This window comes from Podarcis vaucheri (genome assembly GCF_965113315.1).
Source record: "Podarcis vaucheri genome assembly, chromosome: 6".
Classification (NCBI taxonomy): Eukaryota; Metazoa; Chordata; class Lepidosauria; order Squamata; family Lacertidae; genus Podarcis; species Podarcis vaucheri.
Genome location: NC_138764.1, coordinates 8,758,255 through 8,778,648, shown reverse-complemented (window position 1 = coordinate 8,778,648; position 20,394 = coordinate 8,758,255). Strand labels below are relative to the sequence as shown.

Below are 20,394 nucleotides of genomic sequence, written 5' to 3'. Positions count from 1 at the left end.
TGGAGTTTTTATCTATGCCGGCTTGGCAGCACACACCTCTTACAGTACGTATATGCAATGTAACTAAACATTGCAATTCTGCTTCTTCCATTGATTGGGCTTGTGCCCAAGGTTCCTTTTGTGGATCTCACTTTGAAAGCAGCAGGTCAGTACTAAATTCAAATAAACAGTATTATTAAATGTTACCCACAGAAAATGGAAACACAGAAAACTTTCAATCCAAAGCTGGGAAATGTAAAACACTTTCAGCTCAGACCCTTAAGACCATGTGCTCTTGTTCCGGCTCTATTGCAGAAGTAGGAAGCACAGAGGATTCAAAGTTTATTTATGAGAAATATTCATAAATATTGTTTATAACAATATAATATAATTATAAAATAAAACCATGTAAATTTTTAAAATCAACCAACAAGAATGATGGAACAAACAGGAATACAGTGGTACCTCTAGTTATGAACTTAATTCATTTGGAGGTGCTTTCTTAACCTGAAACTGTTATTAACTAGAGGCGTGCTTTCACTAATGGGGCCTCTTGCTGCTGCTACACCGCCGGCACACAATTTCCGTTCTCATCCTGGGGCAAAGTTCTCAACTTGAGGTAACTCTTCCAGGTTAGTGGAGTTTGTAACCTGAAGCATTTGTCACCTGAGACGTTTGTAACTCGAGGTGCCACTGTAATAGCTCAGTCAGTAAAGCATGAGATTCTTAATCTCAGTGTTGTCAGTTTAAGCCGCATGTTGGGTGAAAGATTCCTGCACTGTAGAGGATTGGACTAGTCACTAGATGAACCCCATGATCCCTCCAACTCTACAATTCTATGATTCTGTGAAAACAGAAATACTCTAATTTTTTATTAAACATATTTGTTGCTCCCCCCCCCAAAAAAAGCCTCAAAGTGATTGGCAAAATAATTAATGCATATATAGATCCAGCATAAAACAAAACAGAGAAAGACATTTTCTTAATTTCCCTCATAAGCTTGGTGGCGCAGGGGAGTGTTCACAGTCATTTAAAGGTAAAAGCAGAAGGCTCCTGCGGAATCTTTAGACTGATAATACTGATGCCTCAGTTTCTTGTTGCTGTCAGATGAGCCTCACTCACTTGGGGTGACCAGTCGCGCTCCTGCAGATGGGCCCAGTTGTAAGAAGAGAATCTAAAATGCCCTGGATATTGGAGGAAAAGGTCATAATGGTGTAGGATGCCATGGTATATTGGGAAAAGTACTAAAAGCAAAGAGGAAGAGCTTGAATTATGACAAGTGGAATGCGCTAGGTACAATGAAGCATGCAGTATAACCAGAAATTTTATGGGGTCAAATAAATCCTTGAAAAATGCAAAGAGAATTTGATTTTCAGAAAAGGTTAGAGCAATTACTCAAATTATGAGGCTATCCAGCTTATGGTCTACAAGGAAGTTTCAGAGGTGGCATTGACGACACCATTGTTTTGGGAGACCTTAGCATCGAGGACCTTAGCATACACCCACCCACCAAAGAATTCTGGGAACTGTAATTTACCCCTCACAGACCTAGAGTTCCTAGTACCCTCAATAAGCTACAGTTACAGTCCCCAGAATTCTTTGCAGATGGGTACAGTGGTACCTCGTGTTACATACCACCCCTCTTACGAATGCTGCAGGTTACGCGCTCCACTAACCTGGAAGTAAATGCCCCTGGTTACGACCTTTGCCCCGGGATGCAAGCGGAAGTCGTGCTCCTGTAGCGCGGCAGCAGCGGGAGGCGCCATTAGCGAAAGCATATCTCATGTTACGAGCGGTTTCCTGTTAGGAACGGACCTCCAGAATGGATTAAGTACGTAGCACAAGGTACCAGTGTATATGCTTTAAAGGTCTGCTTTGTATGCCTTAGATTATAATTGGCCCAGTCCATTAGTCAGATACACACACCCATCCATTCTGGTGGTGTGTCCAGGACAGGATGCTGATGATCTGAAGGTAGAAAAGCTTTCTCTGAGTTGGAGCTTGTGGGTAAGGGGATGTGAGACCAACCTGCTGTATGCTTGACGCTTGCCCCCTTGACTGCTTAAAGTATCTGGATGGGTCTTGGAAGCAGTTAATTATGCCTTTAAAGAGAGGTGGTTCCCACAGTCTCGAAATCCACAAAATAAAAAAATTCAGATCCAGACTTGCTTGTCCAAGGCTATTTGTGAGAGGACATGCTTTCCAGTAAGTTTCTTTAATTCCCATAGGACGCTTCATTTGCCTTGTCCTGCAAATTTGGTGTGAAGATGCACTCATCCCAGAACACTGAAAAGAGATATTTTCCCTATTTTCATTACTGAAAATCACGAGGCAACCTCATTCAGTGTCTCATGTTGTCAAGCTATTTTTACTTGGCAGTGTTGAGAAATGACATCTCTACAAGCTTCCATGTGCTTCTCCATATGGCATGTGTCCTACTGAGCTGTCCCATGAGTAGGCATGCTTTCCTGTTTATCTGTTGATATTGAGGGGTTGGGGAAAGAATCAGTGTTATGTTTTACAATATTGCCACTGCAATGCAACCTGTCGCGGCACAGTTAGCAAGATAAAGGAATTAAGTGGAAGAAAAAGAAATAATTACAATGCCTATAGCCTTTTGAAAAATTCTGTTAGATGAAAGTGCTAGTGTCAGATATCATGGTTTAATTGATGAAAGGTCCCAGCCAGGGGGAAAGGTGGGAGATAAATAAACATCATCTTCATCATGTGTGGGTGTGTATTGGGCACCATCTCTCTTCTAAAATACATGGGGTTGATTCATGCATCTTATAATATCAAGTGAGCAATGTTCAAAACACACAGGGTTTTTTTAACATAGGCTCCAAAATTTCTCTTAGAATTCCAGCAACATCGGGTCACGTTTCTGATCCTCACTGCTGGCTTTGAAGCCATTAGCGGTGCGACAGAGAGTTCTTAGTTCTTAGAGAACTCTTGTAACAATCCCCAAATGTCTCCCTGCTGTTGTATGGTATCCCCGAAGTCCCCTTCCTCCTCCTCCTGTACTATTATGGCTTTGGTATTACATTATTTAATCCATTACCCATGGCATTGTTAAGAAATGGTAATAAGCTGTTACCAGTTCTGTTGATGCTGAGTGTAGTTCAAGCAATAAATCAAAATTATAAGGTAGGTTCATAATTGAAGCTGTGTGACTCCTCTGAGACGAGGTCACAGAACTGTGCATGGAATCCTGCTTTCCCCCCTAACAGAAGGAATCTGTATTTCTAATTATATTAGCAAACCCATTCTCCCAAGTGCTGGTCCTTGTGTAATCAAAGTGGCAGCATCCACACACAAGGAGTTGTCAGCAGACTTCAAGGTTTACAAAAGTACAAAAAAGATTAGAAGAAAGATTCCTCAAGTGGAAGGGTCCCAGAACAGCCCAGTGCAGACTGAGCATGCTCAGTGGCCACAGAATGCTGACTTAAGGGTAGGGAATGGAAAACACGGAAAGAGGAGAAATGGAGTATCCTGAAGACGCAGACCCTACACTGCAACATTTTGTTGTAACCAGGAATAACATTTCTCTTGAATCCAACTTGGATTCTGTGTGATTCAAGTTAGTGTTCAGTTAGAAGTTACTCAAGAACAGGGGTAGGCAACCTAAGACCCAGGGGCCGGATCCAGCCCAGTTGCCTTCTAAATCTGGCCAGCAGATGGTCTGGGAATCAGCGTGTTTTTACATAAGTAGAACGTGCCCTTTTATTTAAAATGCATCTCTGGGTTATTTGTGAGGCACAGGAATTCGTTCATCCCCCCCCCAAAAAAATATAGTCTGGCCCCCCACAAGGTCTGAGGGACAATGGACCAGTCCATGGCTGAAAAAGGTTGCTGACCCCTGCTCAAGAACAACAAAGCAGAAGAAAGCTGCATTAAACAAGCTTTCCCTAAATTAACTTATTTGCAGAAGCCCTTAAATGACCTGCACTCCGTGTGTTCTTTAGAAATAAAATTTCTGCATGAGCTAACAATGATTCTGACCTGGATTAAACCTGCCTTTTTAATTAATTTTTCTTTTGTTTCTTTATTTATATGCATTAACATGTGTTTATTTTAAGATGTAATGTAGCCAGGAGCTTGGACTGCAAAGGGGGATGTAATAAAGGGTCTCTTAATAATGGCTCTTTGTAAAATTGGAAGCTGAACACACCTCCAACATGGGCAAACAAAATGCCTTTTGTCTACACTTTCAGCCTTCCTTAAGTAAAATGAAGGATTCTGCCTAGTTTTGCAGAGCCAGCTGATCCAGATTGTTCCCCTTTATGTATATTTAAAATCTGTGCACAATCCCTGGTGCTAAAGGCATTGTTACAGCCTGGTCTGCAGTGATGAGTTGGCATTGAGAACAGCAGAATAGAACCATGCAGACGTTGCTCTTCTTATGCGAAGGGCTAAGTATAGCTGGTTTTAGCTTTTTAAAATGCCATCATCATCATAGTGGCATGACTTTCCTATTTCTTTCTACAGAATGCTTATAGTATTTCAGCTAATAGTCTGGAATAGTCAGAAAACTCCTTTACATGGTTCCTTGAAGTTTCTACTGTATTAAATTATAACAAATGTAACTTGCAACAAAATATGTAGCATGTCATCAGTACCTAGACCAAAGTACCTCTGAGCAACTTACAGAATGCAAATCTAAATGGCATGAAACATTAAAACCCAGTGTAAAAAACAGCAGTACAAAAGACCTAAAGTGCACATCCAAAGTGTGTGTGTATCCATCCAATTAAAAAGGAAGTGTGCAAAAGAGGCCACAGACATAGCCAGTTACCCTCCCAATTAAGGACTGATGGCCTTGGGTAAAATGTTTTTGCCTGGCACCTAAAACAGAGAATGAGTGCCAGCCATGTCCCTTGGGAAGAGCATTCCCAAAGCCGGGACTCAGGTTTGGGGTTGGTTGTAGCCCAGGACCAGAATGTTTCCTATCTGTGGGCTGGATAGTGGGGAAGTGTCATTTCCCCTTCTAATCATGAAACATCCTTGCCTAATTAATGGGAGGAGATATTTAATCTTATGGCATACGGTAGCGGATGCCACCACTGTATACCAATTGCAGCAGATCCCAACTACCGTATTTTTTGCTCTATAAGACTCCCTTTTCCCTCCTAAAAAGTGAGGGGAAATGTGTGCGCGTCTTATGGAGTGAATGCAGGCTGCGCAGCTATCCCAGAAGCCAGAACAGCAAGAGGGATTGCTGTTTCACTGCGCAGCGATCCCTCTTGCTGTTCTGGCTTCTGAGATTCAGAATATTTTTTTTCTTGTTTTCCTCCTCCGAAAACTAGGTGCGTCTTGTGGTCTGGTGCGTCTTATAGAGCGAAAAATACGGTACATATAACACTCTATAATAGGTTATCTTTTGGATTTTGTGTGAGGGAACTCTTAGATACTTGGAGACTCAGGCAGAAGCTGAACAAATAAGAAAGTTTTATTTTACAGAACCAAAGTGGATAAAACAAAGGATGTATCAAGAGGTAATGTTCTTTCAGGAAACAGTTATTGATAATTATACTAAATCTAATGGATGTTAAGGTAAAGGTAAAGGTACCCCTGCCCGTACGGGCCAGTCGTGTCCGACTCTAGGGTTGTGCGCCCATCTCACTTAAGAGGCCGAGGGCCAGCGCTGTCCGAAGACACTTCTGGGTCACGTGGCCAGCGTGACGAAGCTGCTCTGGCGAGCCAGCACCAGCGCAGCACACGGAAACGCCGTTTACCTTCCCGCTATAAAGCGGTACCTATTTATCTACTTGCACTTAAGGGTGCTTTCGAACCGCTAGGTGGGCAGGAGCTGGGACCGAAAGACGGGAGCTCACCCCGCCGCGGGGATTCGAACCGCCGACCATGCGATCGGCAAGCCCTAGGCTCTGAGGTTTTACCCACAGCGCCACCCGCGTCCCCAATGGATGTTACAGGCTTCTAAACAAGGTAGTAAATGCACAGCTTCTTTCAAACTCCAGTTGCTTAGGTGTCTCCCCCCCCCTAAATTGCAAATCTATATTCTTTTTTGTTGAGGGCCTCCCACTGGAAGCATATCTGACACCAATGCTTTCAGTGTTATGGTACCAGTCGAAGATTTGTCTCCTTGTCTGTGCACTTTATGGCATGTTAGCTGCCGCCATTGGGAATTGATGTTTATTTTAACTAAGTTCCAGTCTACCCTGGTACCATTTGCATTAGTGTCACCAAGTGTGTGGGAAGAATAGGCAGATGGTGTCAATGTATGCCCTTTACTGTCTCCTCTAATTCCTCTTTAGCTTGGTTGCCTTCGTTCCAATTGATGTTCCATCCAATAATGAGGATGATGGTGCAGGTTCTCAATTGAGTTAACCTTGGCATTAATACTTCACATTATTAAATTTCAGTCTCATCATGTCAATAAATCAGTTATATGTGCACATCTAATTAACTATCCAATCAGTAAAAACAATGCTTCAAATTATTACAGTGTATTTCATCAGAGAATCCAAAAGCCATGTTGTGAATTTCAGCCATGTAGAGGGGCCTCTGCCAGGTAGTTAAGGAATATTTGGAAGCCACAGATCAGCAGACGGGGGCATTGTGACCATCTGATTTACCCCAAGGTGAGATATATCAGTGGTGGGGCTCGCAAGAGTTGTTCCAGAGGATATATATGGAGATTATCCCTTCATCTGATTCACTAACTGAAACATTAGGCATTTCCCGCAATTATTTTAATTGTGCATTTTCATAAATAGAATTACCCTTGTTCTCCATTACCTTGAATTAAAAAGACTAGTCTTGAAATCCTATGGCCATCAGACTTAGAATTTTCGCTCGATAACTATCTCAACCATTACATCTCCTTAAGGAAGAAGTGTCTTTATTTCATTTCCCTTATGCAGCTCATCCAAAAGAGAATTATTGTACTATAGGTTGATACCTTCAATTATTCACTAATGCTCAAACAGCATGCATTGCAACAAAGAACGCCCTCTAATCACTCCCCACAGCATGGTAACATCACTTCTGTGGAACATAATGGTTTCTCCTTTAGTGATAGGCTATGTGATATTACTGCCAACTCCATTAGGGATTTTTGTCCTTGTTGTACATAATAAAAATCCTTTTATTATTTTTCTGGAGAGAGTGGTCCATTTGTACAATAAGTGGATGAATGCTTTTAAGCAGATTTTAAAAAGCTTAAAACAGTTGTTCCACATGAATATATGGTGTTTCTACCATTTGGTTCTGTGTTCTGAACTTCAACAATTTTTTTGCCTGTCAGCAGGTTCCAGTGTTGATAGGCATTATAGATAAGGCTCCTGTTTTGCTAATGCTTTCCTCTTTTCCTGAGAGCAGACTGTGGCTGCATTCCCACTGGGGAAAATGGCAGCCATTTACTCAGGGGCATGAGTATGAATGTTGAAATGCAGCCTATTTATAGAGACAATTTGAATGCTTTCAGTACTATTTTATAACTTTCACAAAACAGTAGCTGGTTTTTCTTTTTTAAAAATCAATAAGGCTTGGCAGCTAGAATGAAAGGTTGCATTTTAACACATGGGTAGATGCAATATTCAGGGGAATAAAAAGTGATGTGGGAACAACTGAGAGTTTCTGCTGGGCAAACAGGGCTTGGTAACAAATTGAATGTTTCATTTGGAAAACTCAGGATCAGTTCCACAGGTCTCGTTGAGATTCTAAAAATGATGTCAGCAGGTAAGAAAAACTAAAGAACTTGATAGCTAATGAAAACAGCAATATAATCTCAAATATGAGTCATTTCATGCTTTTGAAATGTGATGCTTTCAGACATGCTGACAAGTGTTTTTGGGTCAAGGGCACCCTGGTTTTGTTTTGTGTTCATTGCTGCATGCATGAGCCCTGAGAACCAAACTAGGCACGACTCAGGAAATTCATGAATAGCATCTCCAACTTTTTAAACTTAACCCAGAAGGCATCTTCAGGGTGAGGATAATTCAGATTAAGATAATTGCATGGCAAGAATTGATCAGTGACCCCTTTGGAACATTTTAAAAGTGGGGATCTTATTCACTAATCCCCTACACAACACCTAGTATGGCTCTAAAAGGGGTCAAAAAGAGAGTTAGAGATTTTAAGAAGCAACAATACATTTGAGAATTTCAGAAAGAAGTTGAGAGAGGACAGTATGTTGGTTGGCCCCCCAGAAGAACTATAGCTCCCATCAACCCCAGCAAACATGGCCAGTGGCCAGTGATGATGGGGAGTGTAGTTCAACAACATCTGAAAGCCCAAAGGTTCCCACACCTAGCTTAAAGGAATAACAGAAAGGAATGAGAGGATGATAAACAGCAGCTATAGATTGCACAGAGGGGAAAATTGAGACAAGAGGGCCAAGTGATAGAATGAGAAGTGTTCTTAAAGAAAAATTAGGGGAAACAAATTAGTAGTAGTAGTAATTTGTTCCCCGCCCATTTGATTGGTTGGAGAATCTGTAGGAGTAAAAAATAAAACACATGGAAGAAATGCTGTTGGTAAAGTCTTGTGCAAAGCCTTGACGGGAGAAGTTCTGGGGGCAGGTTTAGTGAATTAAGGGTAGAAAAATTCCAGGTTTTCTGAGAAGAGGAGAGGGTTATACAAGAGAATATTGTTTATTATGAGAGAAGGGAAAAGGAGAATATTCACAAATGGTCTGGATAACCATTACAAGAATATTATTTACATGACTGAGGTGTGGTTTCTACAGCCTAGAAAGCAAATTTCCAAACCAAAATGAAGTTATCACATTCCAGAGGTAAGAGGGATAGCCCCTCCCCTTTGCCTTGTAAATAAAGGGGGGGGGTTAGATGTCCTCTTTTTCCAGGACACGTCCTCTTTTTCATGGGTAGAGTCATCATAGCAATCCATAGCTAAAAGTAGAAGTCGGCAAATGTGTACTTTTTTCCTCTTCAAAATACGGCAACCCTAAGTTAGAGAAGTATGTCTGACCCTATCACTGTTTGTTTTTAGATAAGCAGTGAAACTTTTATCACAGTTGGGCTTTCAGGGTATTGCTTTTTTAATTGGCTACTTCTTTTAATATTTCCCCATAACTTTACTATTCTATAATATTTTACAGTTTATAAGGCACATTGGCAATCTACAGGAGGGATATAAATGCTAGAAATTTTAAAAACTGAATATTATTAAACCATCATATCACATTCTAATGTTATGGAACATTAAAATGTCCTCTAAATCAATATCTAATTCAAAAAGCAGAAGTTGCGGTATCCATCTTACTCGTGTGGACAACACTGATCTTAGAATTTGGAAAATTCACAAAGCTGTGACTTATTTTTAGCTCATAGGCCAAGAAGGAATGTCTGAAAAGAGTCATCCTTGTGGACTGAGTTATTACACTTACACACACACACACACACACACACACACACACGTGTGTATTCAAACTGGTCCAAAATAGCTTTGTTAGAAGCTTGGATTAAAGGAATTTACATCAGTCAGTTCACTATTTCTTGAAGCTCCTAACATCAGTTCAGAGCCACTCATCTGGTTGTTTGTGGTGTACAAGAATCGCTTTAATGCGATTAGGCAGGGATGTTTTACAAAAGATAAGCTTTAGAAGGAAAAGCAGACATGTTTTGAGCCATTTCTAAAGAAAGAGGGGGAAAGTGACAAATACGTTCAAAAAGAGCATGCCAGGCATAAGTAGAAAGAGGAGAGGGAAATTTGTAATGTTTGATATGACAAGAGATCTTGCGCCTAACTACAAATTAAATTCATGATATGCCTAGGCTAGAATATAATATAATAGGAAGGTGAAGTTGAGCTAGACTTTTGAGAAATCTAAAAATGGAAGCCAAAGGTTTCTCAACTGAATGAAAGATGAAATTGTGGTTGTGTCCTTCTTTGCTTCGAGATGTAACCAACATTTGTTCTTGACTGATGAGCCCAGGTTCAGATGACAGACTCAGTCCAACAAACATCATCTGGAGGGCCATGTCCCTGGGTAAATGTGGTCCATTACTAGTTGGATGAATAAACTGAAATCTCTTTATGTTTGGCAATTGGTGAGCTTAGACAAGGCGCATGAGACCTGTTGTTGTTGTTGTTGTTTAGTCGTGTCTGACTCTTTGTGACCCCATGGACCAGAGCACGCCAGGCACTCCTGTCTTCCACTGCCTCCCACAGTTTGGTCAAACTCATGTTGGTAGCTTCAAGAACACTGTCCAACCATCTCGTCCTCCGTCATCCCCTTCTCCTTGTGATCTTTCCCAACATCAGGGTCTTTTCCAGGGAGTCTTCTCTTCTCATGAAGTGGCCAAAGTATTAGAGCCTCAGCTTCAGGATCTGTCCTTCCAGTGAGCACTCAGGGCTGATTTCCTTAAGAATGGATAGGTTTGATTATCTTGCAGTCCGTGGGACTTTCCTCCAGCACCATAATTAAAAAGCATCAATTCTTTGGCGATCAGCTTTCTTTATGGTCCAGCTCTCACTTCCATACATTACTACTGGGAAAACCATAGCTTTAACTATATGGACCTTTGTCAGCAAGGTGATGTCTCTGCTTTTTAAGATGCTGTCTAGGTTTGTCATTGCTTTTCTCCCAAAATTTTGTGACTGCTGTCGCCATCTGCAGTGATCATGGAACCTTTTGTACTAGTGGCTAAAAAACAAAGTAAACTTTGTATTTCTTGTTTAGCTCCCACGCAAACAGATCTGGATGTGATTTCATATTTGTATGTTACTTTGAAATACATCCTGCTTTTCTCTAAATGGTTTCCTAACTTTTTCAGGTACAGTGTTTTTAAAAAAATAAGTCAGATATCAACTTCTCCTTAAAGTTGGAATTGCAGAATCAAAAGTGATCTAAGTATACAAGCAGCCACGTCCCCTTCCTAGTGCCTGCAGCATAACCCTGATGACTTTTCTTGTTTTGCAGGAGTCCAATGTGCTGATTGCTGCTAACAGTCAGGGTACAATTAAGGTAAGTTAGTCTATGCCACTCACTTAGTAGCCACAAGGTAACTGAAAATTGGAAAAGCCCATTCCTGGATTTCCTCCTTACTCCCAAGTGTTTATAATGTGAAGTGATTTATTTGCATCTGCTGTAGGCTAGGGGTGTGGGAATAGAGTGAGCTTGGAGATCAGATATGCCCAAGTAATGAAAAGGTGAGGGGTGTAACAGTGTCCAGAAGGCCATTTAGGGCCTCTCTGGAAGGTAATGAAACATGAGAAGACTGTTCCATTTTTTATGGTCTCTGTGCAAGTTGCACATGAAGAATGCTGCACCAACGCAGCTAAGAACTCTGGAGCTTAGAGTTCTGGAAATGTTCTAGATACTCCCAGTCCATCTAAGAAGATGATGACCTCACTCAGCAGCAGTACTTTGAACCTTGGCATCCCATTGCCTTGGTGAGCAGTCTTGTGCCCTTTCTGGACTTGTTCGATCTCTTGTCTTTCCTCTTTCATTTAAATTGGAAACAAAAATTCAGAAGCTGACTCCATCTCTGTTACAGTGCATCTAGATAATTGGAATAATTGAGCTGGTTAGCTAGGTAAATTATAACACTAAAAGTAAATAGAGCTAAAAGCTAGGGTATTTCCCTGCTGATAATCTGTCTTTTTTCTGGCCAGCTACAAATCCCTAAAGTAGCTTTGGAAAAGAAGATCAGAGCTAGAAAACAACCTTGAATGGGGTTGCTTTAAGTGCTCCCTTTTTCTTATTAGTAAGCACCATTTAAATGATTCTTCTTTGAGTTTCTCCCTTTATAGTCCACAAGGCTGTCACATATTTGCTGTGTAAATCTGTACTGGGAGATGGTTATGCACCTTCAACTTGCTGGTTTGGAGTAATTATATTAAGCCTGAAGTCAGTACAGATGTTGGTGGGAGAATTGGTTGTGAGCTTAGCACCTGTCATTTCTAACATTCTTTAAAGGGAACCTTTGAAAGACTGAGATTGTAACATTCTACCCTATGTGCATTTTGTACTTAGAAACACTCTACCTTGTGCCAAAGGTTCCTTAAGCAATACCTTCATAGATTGCAGTACTAAATGACATGAGAATGAAAGGGACTAGACCAGGGATCACCAACCTATGGACCGGGGGCCAGATAAGGCCTGAAGGACTCGTTTATCCGGCTTGCAGTGACTCCCGCCACTGGCTCATACCGGTGCGGCGCGGGGACCCACTTCCAGGTCGGAGGAGCACCGTAAAAAGCTTGTGCACATGCTCACGGGCCTCCTCCGACCTGGGATGTGCACTGGAAATAGTGTTTGTGCACGTGCCCATTGCGCAATCGTCACTGGAGACACCAGCCCAAGGCAAGGAAAGCTTGGAGACCCCTGGACCAGACCACTTTCAAGGGCCACATTAGACAAGGAGCCACCTTGGTCTCTTTTCTATTCCTCGATAAAACAGGATGGGGATTCATGTGCAATCTTTTTATGAAACAAGGAAATGAGCCAACAGACCTCACTTCATCGCTTCAGGCTCCTTTTCTTCTAGCCTAGCTCACTTGTGGTATCGGGAGCTAGGCTAGATTAAAGAGAAGTTTGGGTGAATAATCATGTGGTATGGGGGTCTACCTCTGTTCATCTATTTTATCTGTGTCTTGTTAATAAAAATTGATTTTCTTCCTGCCTCCCACTTAATGCATGCAGCCATGTAAGCAACAAATATGGTTGCCTGCACCACCTCAAATATGGCCCTAAGCTAGAAGGTTGTTTGTGAATAAGGAAATAAAATGGTGTCTGCTTTTCCCTTCTTAATTGTTTTCTGCTTTTCTTTTAACCAGGTACTGGAGCTAGTATGAAATATGTTCTCTCTCAAGGCTTTGAATACTTGATCCTGCTTTCATCGGGGATTCTCAGTGGGGCACAAAACCGAAGCTAACCTGCTCTTCCTTCTCAGAGTGATCACATTTTGGGGGGTTTGTTTTCACATATGGGACACTCTTAGGACACTGTGGGAATCTGGGAAGCACCTGGGAATTCAGTACCACCAACATTAACTCCACAGACTTTGCTGCTGCTGGTTCTATTGCTTGTCTTATTTTTATGATGGGGGAGGGAGACGTGGATTATTTTAAATAAAAGTGGATGCTGAAAAATGAATAGTCAAAGTTCATTGAGCCACACATAGAAGCAGATGGCCCTCTGATGATAGACATGGTGACAGGTTTGCCCTTGTACCAGGCTTTTTTCAAGGGCTGTGCTTTGGAGCCACCTTCTGAATCACCACGTCTGCCCTTTTTTCTCTTCTCCCCCACTCCCCATTCCCACGAAGCGGGGAAACATCTGTTATCCTGACATGTGTCTTTCTAATTTGAGGCCATCAAGTAATATTTGGTTTAGTTGCTTTTGTTTTTGAAATGATTTCTGAGTTCGGGCGAGTTTACTTTTCCAAACGCTGAAGCCTACCAGAGCAGTCTGTTTAACAAACATTAATTCCTCTATCCTGATGTGAGGGGACCACTTCTAAGGCCACGCAAGCAGCTCAGTCTCCAAGCCCATCTGCTGCCCGGCCCCTTCTCTGGACTGCCAGCTAAGTCAGGGTGCCATCAGTGAAGTGGGCATATGCTGCCTGGGAGCAGAGTTGGCACCATTATCTCATTGACAGGCCACCAAACTGTCAATAAGGACTTTCTGTCCCTTCTGATCTGAATTATATTGAAATTCTTTAACTGGAGGTGAAAGGCCACAAAGCCTGTCCACATACGGTCCAGTTTGTTCAACCCCTCCCTGCCACTAAGCACCCCATCCCCCATTTGTGTCACTTGTAGAAGCCAAGCATTTTGAATGTTGTAATATATTTTGGGGACAGGCTATGGTAGCCTTATTTTTTAATAACCATGCATACACTTAATTGTACAAGTGAAGAGAATGGGGAAATAAACTGTGATTTCAAATGTTCCATATTGTTAATTTGTCAGCCAAAAAAAATGAAGGCTTGTTTGTTTGGGGAGGGTGGGGGGGTGGCATTTCAGAAGACTTCACACCCCTAAAAAATAGGGCTACATTGTTTTATAGTTGAATTAATTAAATAGTTGGCTTAATCAGAAACAAAAATTTAAAAGGGTGATTTCAGTTAATTGGGTAGCAGATTTTTCCAAACAATCTTTTTCACACACACACTGCAGATGGCAAACATGAAAATAAGCATTCACCTTTTCTCTCACATTGGATGGAATAAATCACACCAAGCCATGTGTGTATTCCCTGAAAAAAAGGAAAATATGCTTCTTGCTTCAGAAATGGAAAATTAATTGACCAAAACACATGATTACCAATTTTATTTCCAGTTTCTTTAGCTGGATTGCAGTTCTAGTGAAAAGCGCATGGCAACATGTGGACAGCATGCTGTACTGAAATCTCATTTCCTGGCCAGGCCTGGTTTTAAATGGAATCCAGAGAACTCCAACTTTCATTGAAAAATAAATGGGCTTTTTCTCATAGTCACAGCAGAAGAGAGTTTTCTACATGTGATTTTCCACGCCATCCACCCACTCTTACTCAGAGGAGGAGAAGGCCACCTTCACATTACAATATTGACCTGTCTTTCTGGGGCTAGAGGAGGAGTTCCGTTTGGAATAAATAACTTCACATGATGTTACAGAAATTCAACATGTCTTCCAGCATTTCTTTGGTATTTGTCACATACATGAAGGCATTATTTCCATGTAAATCACATGCTAAAAAAGGTTGCTTACAAATAGCTGATTCAGTTTTTTCTCTTCAGCCATGTGAACCTTTTTTTTTTAAATGAAAGCATCAGTTTTTATAATTCTGATAAAAAAAATATCCGGGAGCGGAATCTAGGGTGCTATGTTGATGGTACTGCCATAGCCATCTTGACTGGACTATTGCAGCCTCGCAAAATGTGATCACATACCTGTTCCACTACTCCCTTCTGTTGTTGCCATCAGTCACTTGGGGGGCGGCATCCCCAGTTGTCAACCCACTGATTTTTCAATCTCTCTAGACATAGCAACACGGGAGAATCTCTGGCTGCCACTCCAAAGAGTTGGAAGAAGTGAAAGATTAACCAAGGACAGAGAACACTATGGTAGTCTTTCCAACTGAAAGAGTGCTATCATTTATTTATTTTGTTACATTTATATACTCCCCTTCCTCCAAGGAGCCCAAGAGGTGGTGTACAGGGTTCTCTTCCCATGTTGCCCTCAAAACAATCCTGTAAGACAAGTTAGACAGAGAGTCTGTGATTGGCCCAAGTTATCCAGCTTCATGGCTGAGTGGGGATTTGAACATGATTCATCCTAGTCCAGTACACTAACCACTATTCCCCTGTGCATGATGCAGTAATGATAATGTAGCAGGTAGTGGAGGAGAGGGCAGTGGCCAAATGAGAGAGGGACAGCAGCAATTAGATCTCATTTTAATACTCACTTATTCCTCATCACCAAACAATGTTGCTTAGCTGCAGTGTTCATAGCTTCCAGACTGGGACACGGGTTAGATAGGTTACCAATGCTCTTGTTTTGAACATGTGCCACAGAATGAATGAAAATTGCTTGTCTTTTTAATGCTTTTGCTCCCCCACACCTTATGAGGAAAGATGATTCTCAAGAGCACCTTAACCCAGATGACATTTAACACCCTCTGCATTTCTCAGTTTTTCTGGATTTAGGTGTGACCATCCATGTATGAACTTGAAATTAAGAAATACATTTTGATGATCAGCAAAGGAAAGCCCGTTCACAAGGAAGAAATTCTAATTTCAGAGTTGCCTTCAAGGTTCAATTAGCCAAGCAATGGGTGTCAGTCTGGAAGGAAACATCTCATTCTTACACTGTTTCTCTACGGGAGTGTTTTGAAATGGCACCAGATTTCAGAATATTCTAGCATATTGATTCCAACAGTCTGGAAAATGTGGATGATCGGTGCATCAGACATCTTGTAATCTGAAAGCCACCAGCTCTATAGACTGAGTTTCAGAATGGTAAATAGCAATTACTCGTTAAAGCACTTGTGTGGATATTCAAGAAAACTTCACCAAGCATAAATTCTGCTATATGGTACTAGGTAAAGGTAAAGGGACCCCTGACCATTAGGTCCAGTCGTGACCGACTCTGGGGTTGCGGCACTCATCTCGCTTTATTGGCCAAGGGAGCCGGCGTCCAGGTCATGTGGCCAGCATGACAGAGCCGCTTCTGGCGAACCAGAGCAGCGCACGGAAACGCCGTTCACCTTCCCCCCAGAGCACTTTGACCTGCTTTCAAAGTGCTAGGTTGGCAGGAGCTGGGACTGAGCAACCAGAGGTCACCCCGTTGCGGGAATTCGAACTGCTGACCTTCTGATCGGCAAGTCCTAGGCTCTGTGGTTTAACCCACAGCGCCACCCGTGTCCCTTGCTGTATGGTACTAGCACTCAGCAAAATAGCAATTCAAATCTTTCAGTTTTTTGCCACCTTTTGTGACTTTTCTCACCTCTCTCTTTTTCTCTTTCATGACTTTACATGCCAGCCTTAAGCCTTCTTCAATGGACAAAGCAGTCTCAATGTGGAGACTTGACCACCGTTGCTCTGCTCCAGTTTTCTGCAACTTATTTTTGCCAAAGTGCTTCTATCCTTCCTATTTTTCCTCAACAAGCTTTCCGCTGGGAGCAAAACAATGTGTGCTTCATGGCTTTCATAGTAGTAAATTTCCATGTGTGTGTGTGATAAGCTCGTAATTGTTTCTCCAGCTCTGCAACATCTTTGTCTTTGCACCGCCAGTGTCTTTATTTAATTCTCAATTACTCTAACAAAACAGATACTGGAATAAGAGGAAAGCTATAGAGTGTGTTCTGAGGAAGCTCCTCAAATTAAAATTAAATGGGAAGCTGCTTTAATTTCTAATACATTTCTGTTCTCTGTCAAGCTACATGCAAATTTCAGTGTCTGGCTGTAATTAGAAGTGCAGCACTCCCTGAGCAAAGTGACAACTTTTTCTTTTCAGAAGTGGCAAGTCCTTCATCTCCATTCCCTTTTAATTTCCTTTCCTTTTAGGTAAAATCAATGTATTGTTGCAAACCACCCCAATCTCTGAGAGCTGCAGGATTCCTGGGGCCCCAGGCACTTTCCCAGGGTTTGGTTTCCTTGGAGTGAGGGACAGCAGAGATTCAGGTGTCTTTATGATCTGTGATTTATATCCTATGATGGAAGAGCTTACAGCCCTAACACCCCAAGAAGGTCTTGCTTCTCCCATAGCCACAACCTTGGATTCCAGCAGAAACCAAGATGTCCCTCACAGTTTTCAGCCTGACACCTGCTTCAGGCACACACCTCAAACCTGGCTTTTGGTCCTTCTAACTACCAGCCAGCTGAGGGAGTGGAGTCCACCCATTTCTTCTCTGGCACAGAGATACTTCCTTTGTTACCTTAACAATCCATACCTAGGCCATTACCAAGACACTGGCCTGACTAGTCCAGCAATTGAATTGGAAGGGACTCGGACATACAGCCTAATCTCCTAATCTGTTATGTCACTTGCAATCATTCATTAAATCAGTTTTTGTGATAGCTTAAAGTGAGAGTTCTTTTAAGTTCCTGTTTTGTCTCATGATTGTCTCTTTGAGTAGCATCAGTTTTCTCTCATTTATTTAGGTGCTGGTCTTCAGCTTGCTCTATGTTTAAAGTTCACAATTTTTATAAGGTGGCTTTCATTCTACTAGTCGTGCTGGCCAGCCTGAGAGTGAGTTGTTCTTTCAATTTAAAACACAGCTGCATCAACTATTTTATTGCAAAAATCCACTTTAAACGCAGCATGTCTGTAGAATAAGCTACAAAACTACCTTCATTGCTTTGATATCATTCAGCAGCCTTCTGTTCCCAGCTTTGCATTACCATGTTTCTTCTTTGCCCTCTAATTTGCTTACATGGCTGTAAGATCAGATTAGTTATGATGACCCATGTGATTCTGTAACATGAAGCGGTAGCATTGTAACATCGCCAAAATTACATGGACCACCACCAGGGTGGAACTGATTTAAATCACTAGTCAGTAAGATTTGATTTAAATCATTTTTTTACATAAAGACTCATTCTTGCTGGTATAATCTTAATATTTACAACCAGATTAGGTTTCATTTTTGGAATAATAAAATCAATAATAAATTTTCAGAGTAGTTTTTACAGTTATATCTAAAATTACTGATTTGGTTATACTATTAGAAGTACATAGACAGATAATTATGAAATTATTGTGAGGTTTAATAAGTTAACCGTTTATATTTGGACAACTTTTCTGCTGTACTATATTGGAAGGAGAAAAACAATCATTTCCTTAATGAAAATTTAAACAATTTATTTAACTAAAACAATAACATTATAGCATATCATTGGCTTTTATCCACCCTGACCACCAGAGCCAATTCAATTAAACAGCAAGAAGAAAAAGAAGGTGGAGCCAAGAAGAGTTTTCATGTCATGACTGATTTCTGAATCAGAACAATACTCTCCCCAGGTCACTTTTGATAGGTAGCTGGGGGGTCATCTACCTGCCATCAGGTGATTCAAACTTCAAAAGAATGTTCCTCAACCTTCCTCCTTGTGCATCCCAGGTTTGCACTTGGTGCCAGCTGCAAGCTGCACTCTTGGCAGGGATCAGCCCTTCACGGGAATTAAGACTAGTATGTCTGGGGAAGAAAGGGCTCTGGGCCCAAATTCAGACCCCTGGCAGGCCAGCAGTTCCCAATCCCTGTTTAGTCACTCATCCTTAAGTGCCAGGATTTTTTTTCGTAAACAGAAGGTGGCAATCTTTGCTTAGGAGTAATTTTCACTGGCTGGTAACTGTCTACATTGATCTGTATGACTTTAGGCTGGGGTCTTCCATCACTGAGTGCTCCTCCATAAAAATCAGTTCCTTGCAGAAATAAGGTCAGAATAAAATGCTAGAATGTGTTACTCTGCCATGCTAGTTTCTCCACGAAGAGGATTTTTATTTTTATTTGGGGAGGAATGTTCTGATAGTCCTATTGTCCATCTCAATGAAAGCTACACCCTTACCCAAATGAATTCCCAAAACTTAGGGTAATAAGAACAGGGTTTTCAGTAATGGTAAGAGATGACAATCACTGAATGGGAATGAGGGTCTGTCTGTTGTTTTCAAAAAAAATAATTAACAACAACCAAAAAGACTACAGAGAATTACTGGGAAGTTGGTTCCATCACTTCCATTTTGTATCTTAGCACTCTTTTTCCTGACCACTCTAACAATAAACAGCAGCAAGCAAAAAGGAAATTGATGGGATGCTGTTTGCTTCCACAATACGCATCATGTTTGGAGCCTGACTTAATAGCGTTGAGTTGGAGACAACATGGATCCTTTATTTCTGGTGCCTCGCAAGACGAAATTAATCCGTTCCGCGAGCCTCTTCATCTAGCGGTTTTTTCGTCTTGCGAAGCAACCATATTAGCGGATTAGCGGTTTAGCGGCTATTAAAGGCTTAGCGGCTATTAAAGGCTTAGCAGATTAGCGGCTAAAAGGCTATTAGCGGCTATTAAAGGCTTAGCGGATTAGCGGCTAAAAGGCTATTAGCGGCTTAGAAAAAGGGGGGAAAGCGGGGAAAAATCGGAACACTTGCAAGACGTTTTCTTCTTGCAAAGCAAGCCCATAGGGAAAATCATCCTGCGAAGCAGCTCAAAAACGGAAAACCCTTTTGTCTAGAGGGTTTACCGTCTTGTGAGGCATTCGTCTTGCGGGGCACCACTGTATTGTTATGCCTCGTCCATCTCCACTGCTAAATGTTTCTTTCGGCATTTCCATCTAGCTGATTCTCCAGCACTGCTGCCTCAAACATGCAGGAGCTTTTTCTGCACATTTGTACTTTCATGTGCAAAGGGAAGTTGCACAGATATATCTGTTGGTGTTTTAAGAGGTTTAGCAGCCTGCTCTACAGCCTCCAAATGAAACAACTGGTGAGCCAGGATAGCTCAGTTGGTACCCATCTGCATTGCAGGGGGTCGGACTAGATGACCCTTGGGGTCCCTTCCAAGTTTATGATTCCACAATAGCAAAACAATAAGAAAGATGAAGTGGTAAATCAATAGCATAGTCAGTGTTTGAACCAGGATGAAGCTCAGTACTAAAACATGAATCTCCCTGAGTATTAATCTCTCTCAGAGCCTCTGACAGCCCCTTCTTTCAGGGGTGGGGGGTCTTCACCCAGTACTGAAAAGACAGTCCAACTCAGCATCAAGCAATCTCAGCAAAACCATCAACCCCAAACCTTAGAGCAATCCCACCATATATGTTTATATGACCCTATTGATTGACAGCCTCTCCAACATAGCAGGGGTGACTTTTGATGCACAAAAGAGAGAGGGGCTTTTTCCTGTTGAGAGCTGCATTCCCTTGGGGCCAAGGGGCCAACTGAAGAAGCCACAGACAAAAGTGTTTGGATTGATCCAGATAAAAGAGGGTTTCAATCTCCACCATGGCTACCTA

At 41.7% G+C, this 20,394-nt stretch overlaps 1 protein-coding gene across 3 annotated transcripts in view; it reads left to right on the top strand.

Moving 5' to 3' along the window:
* The window catches only part of COP1 (COP1 E3 ubiquitin ligase), a 114,274-nt gene extending 100,413 nt beyond the window's left edge, over positions 1–13,861 (top strand). For all 3 annotated transcript variants that reach the window (XM_082229070.1, XM_082229069.1, XM_082229071.1), the window contains exons 19-20: positions 10,886–10,930; positions 12,745–13,861. In XM_082229070.1, the coding sequence (XP_082085196.1) occupies positions 10,886–10,930; positions 12,745–12,762 (63 nt within the window). In that variant the 3' untranslated portion in view covers positions 12,763–13,861. The remainder of the gene's footprint in view (positions 1–10,885; positions 10,931–12,744) is intronic.
* The last annotated feature ends 6,533 nt before the right edge of the window (positions 13,862–20,394 follow it).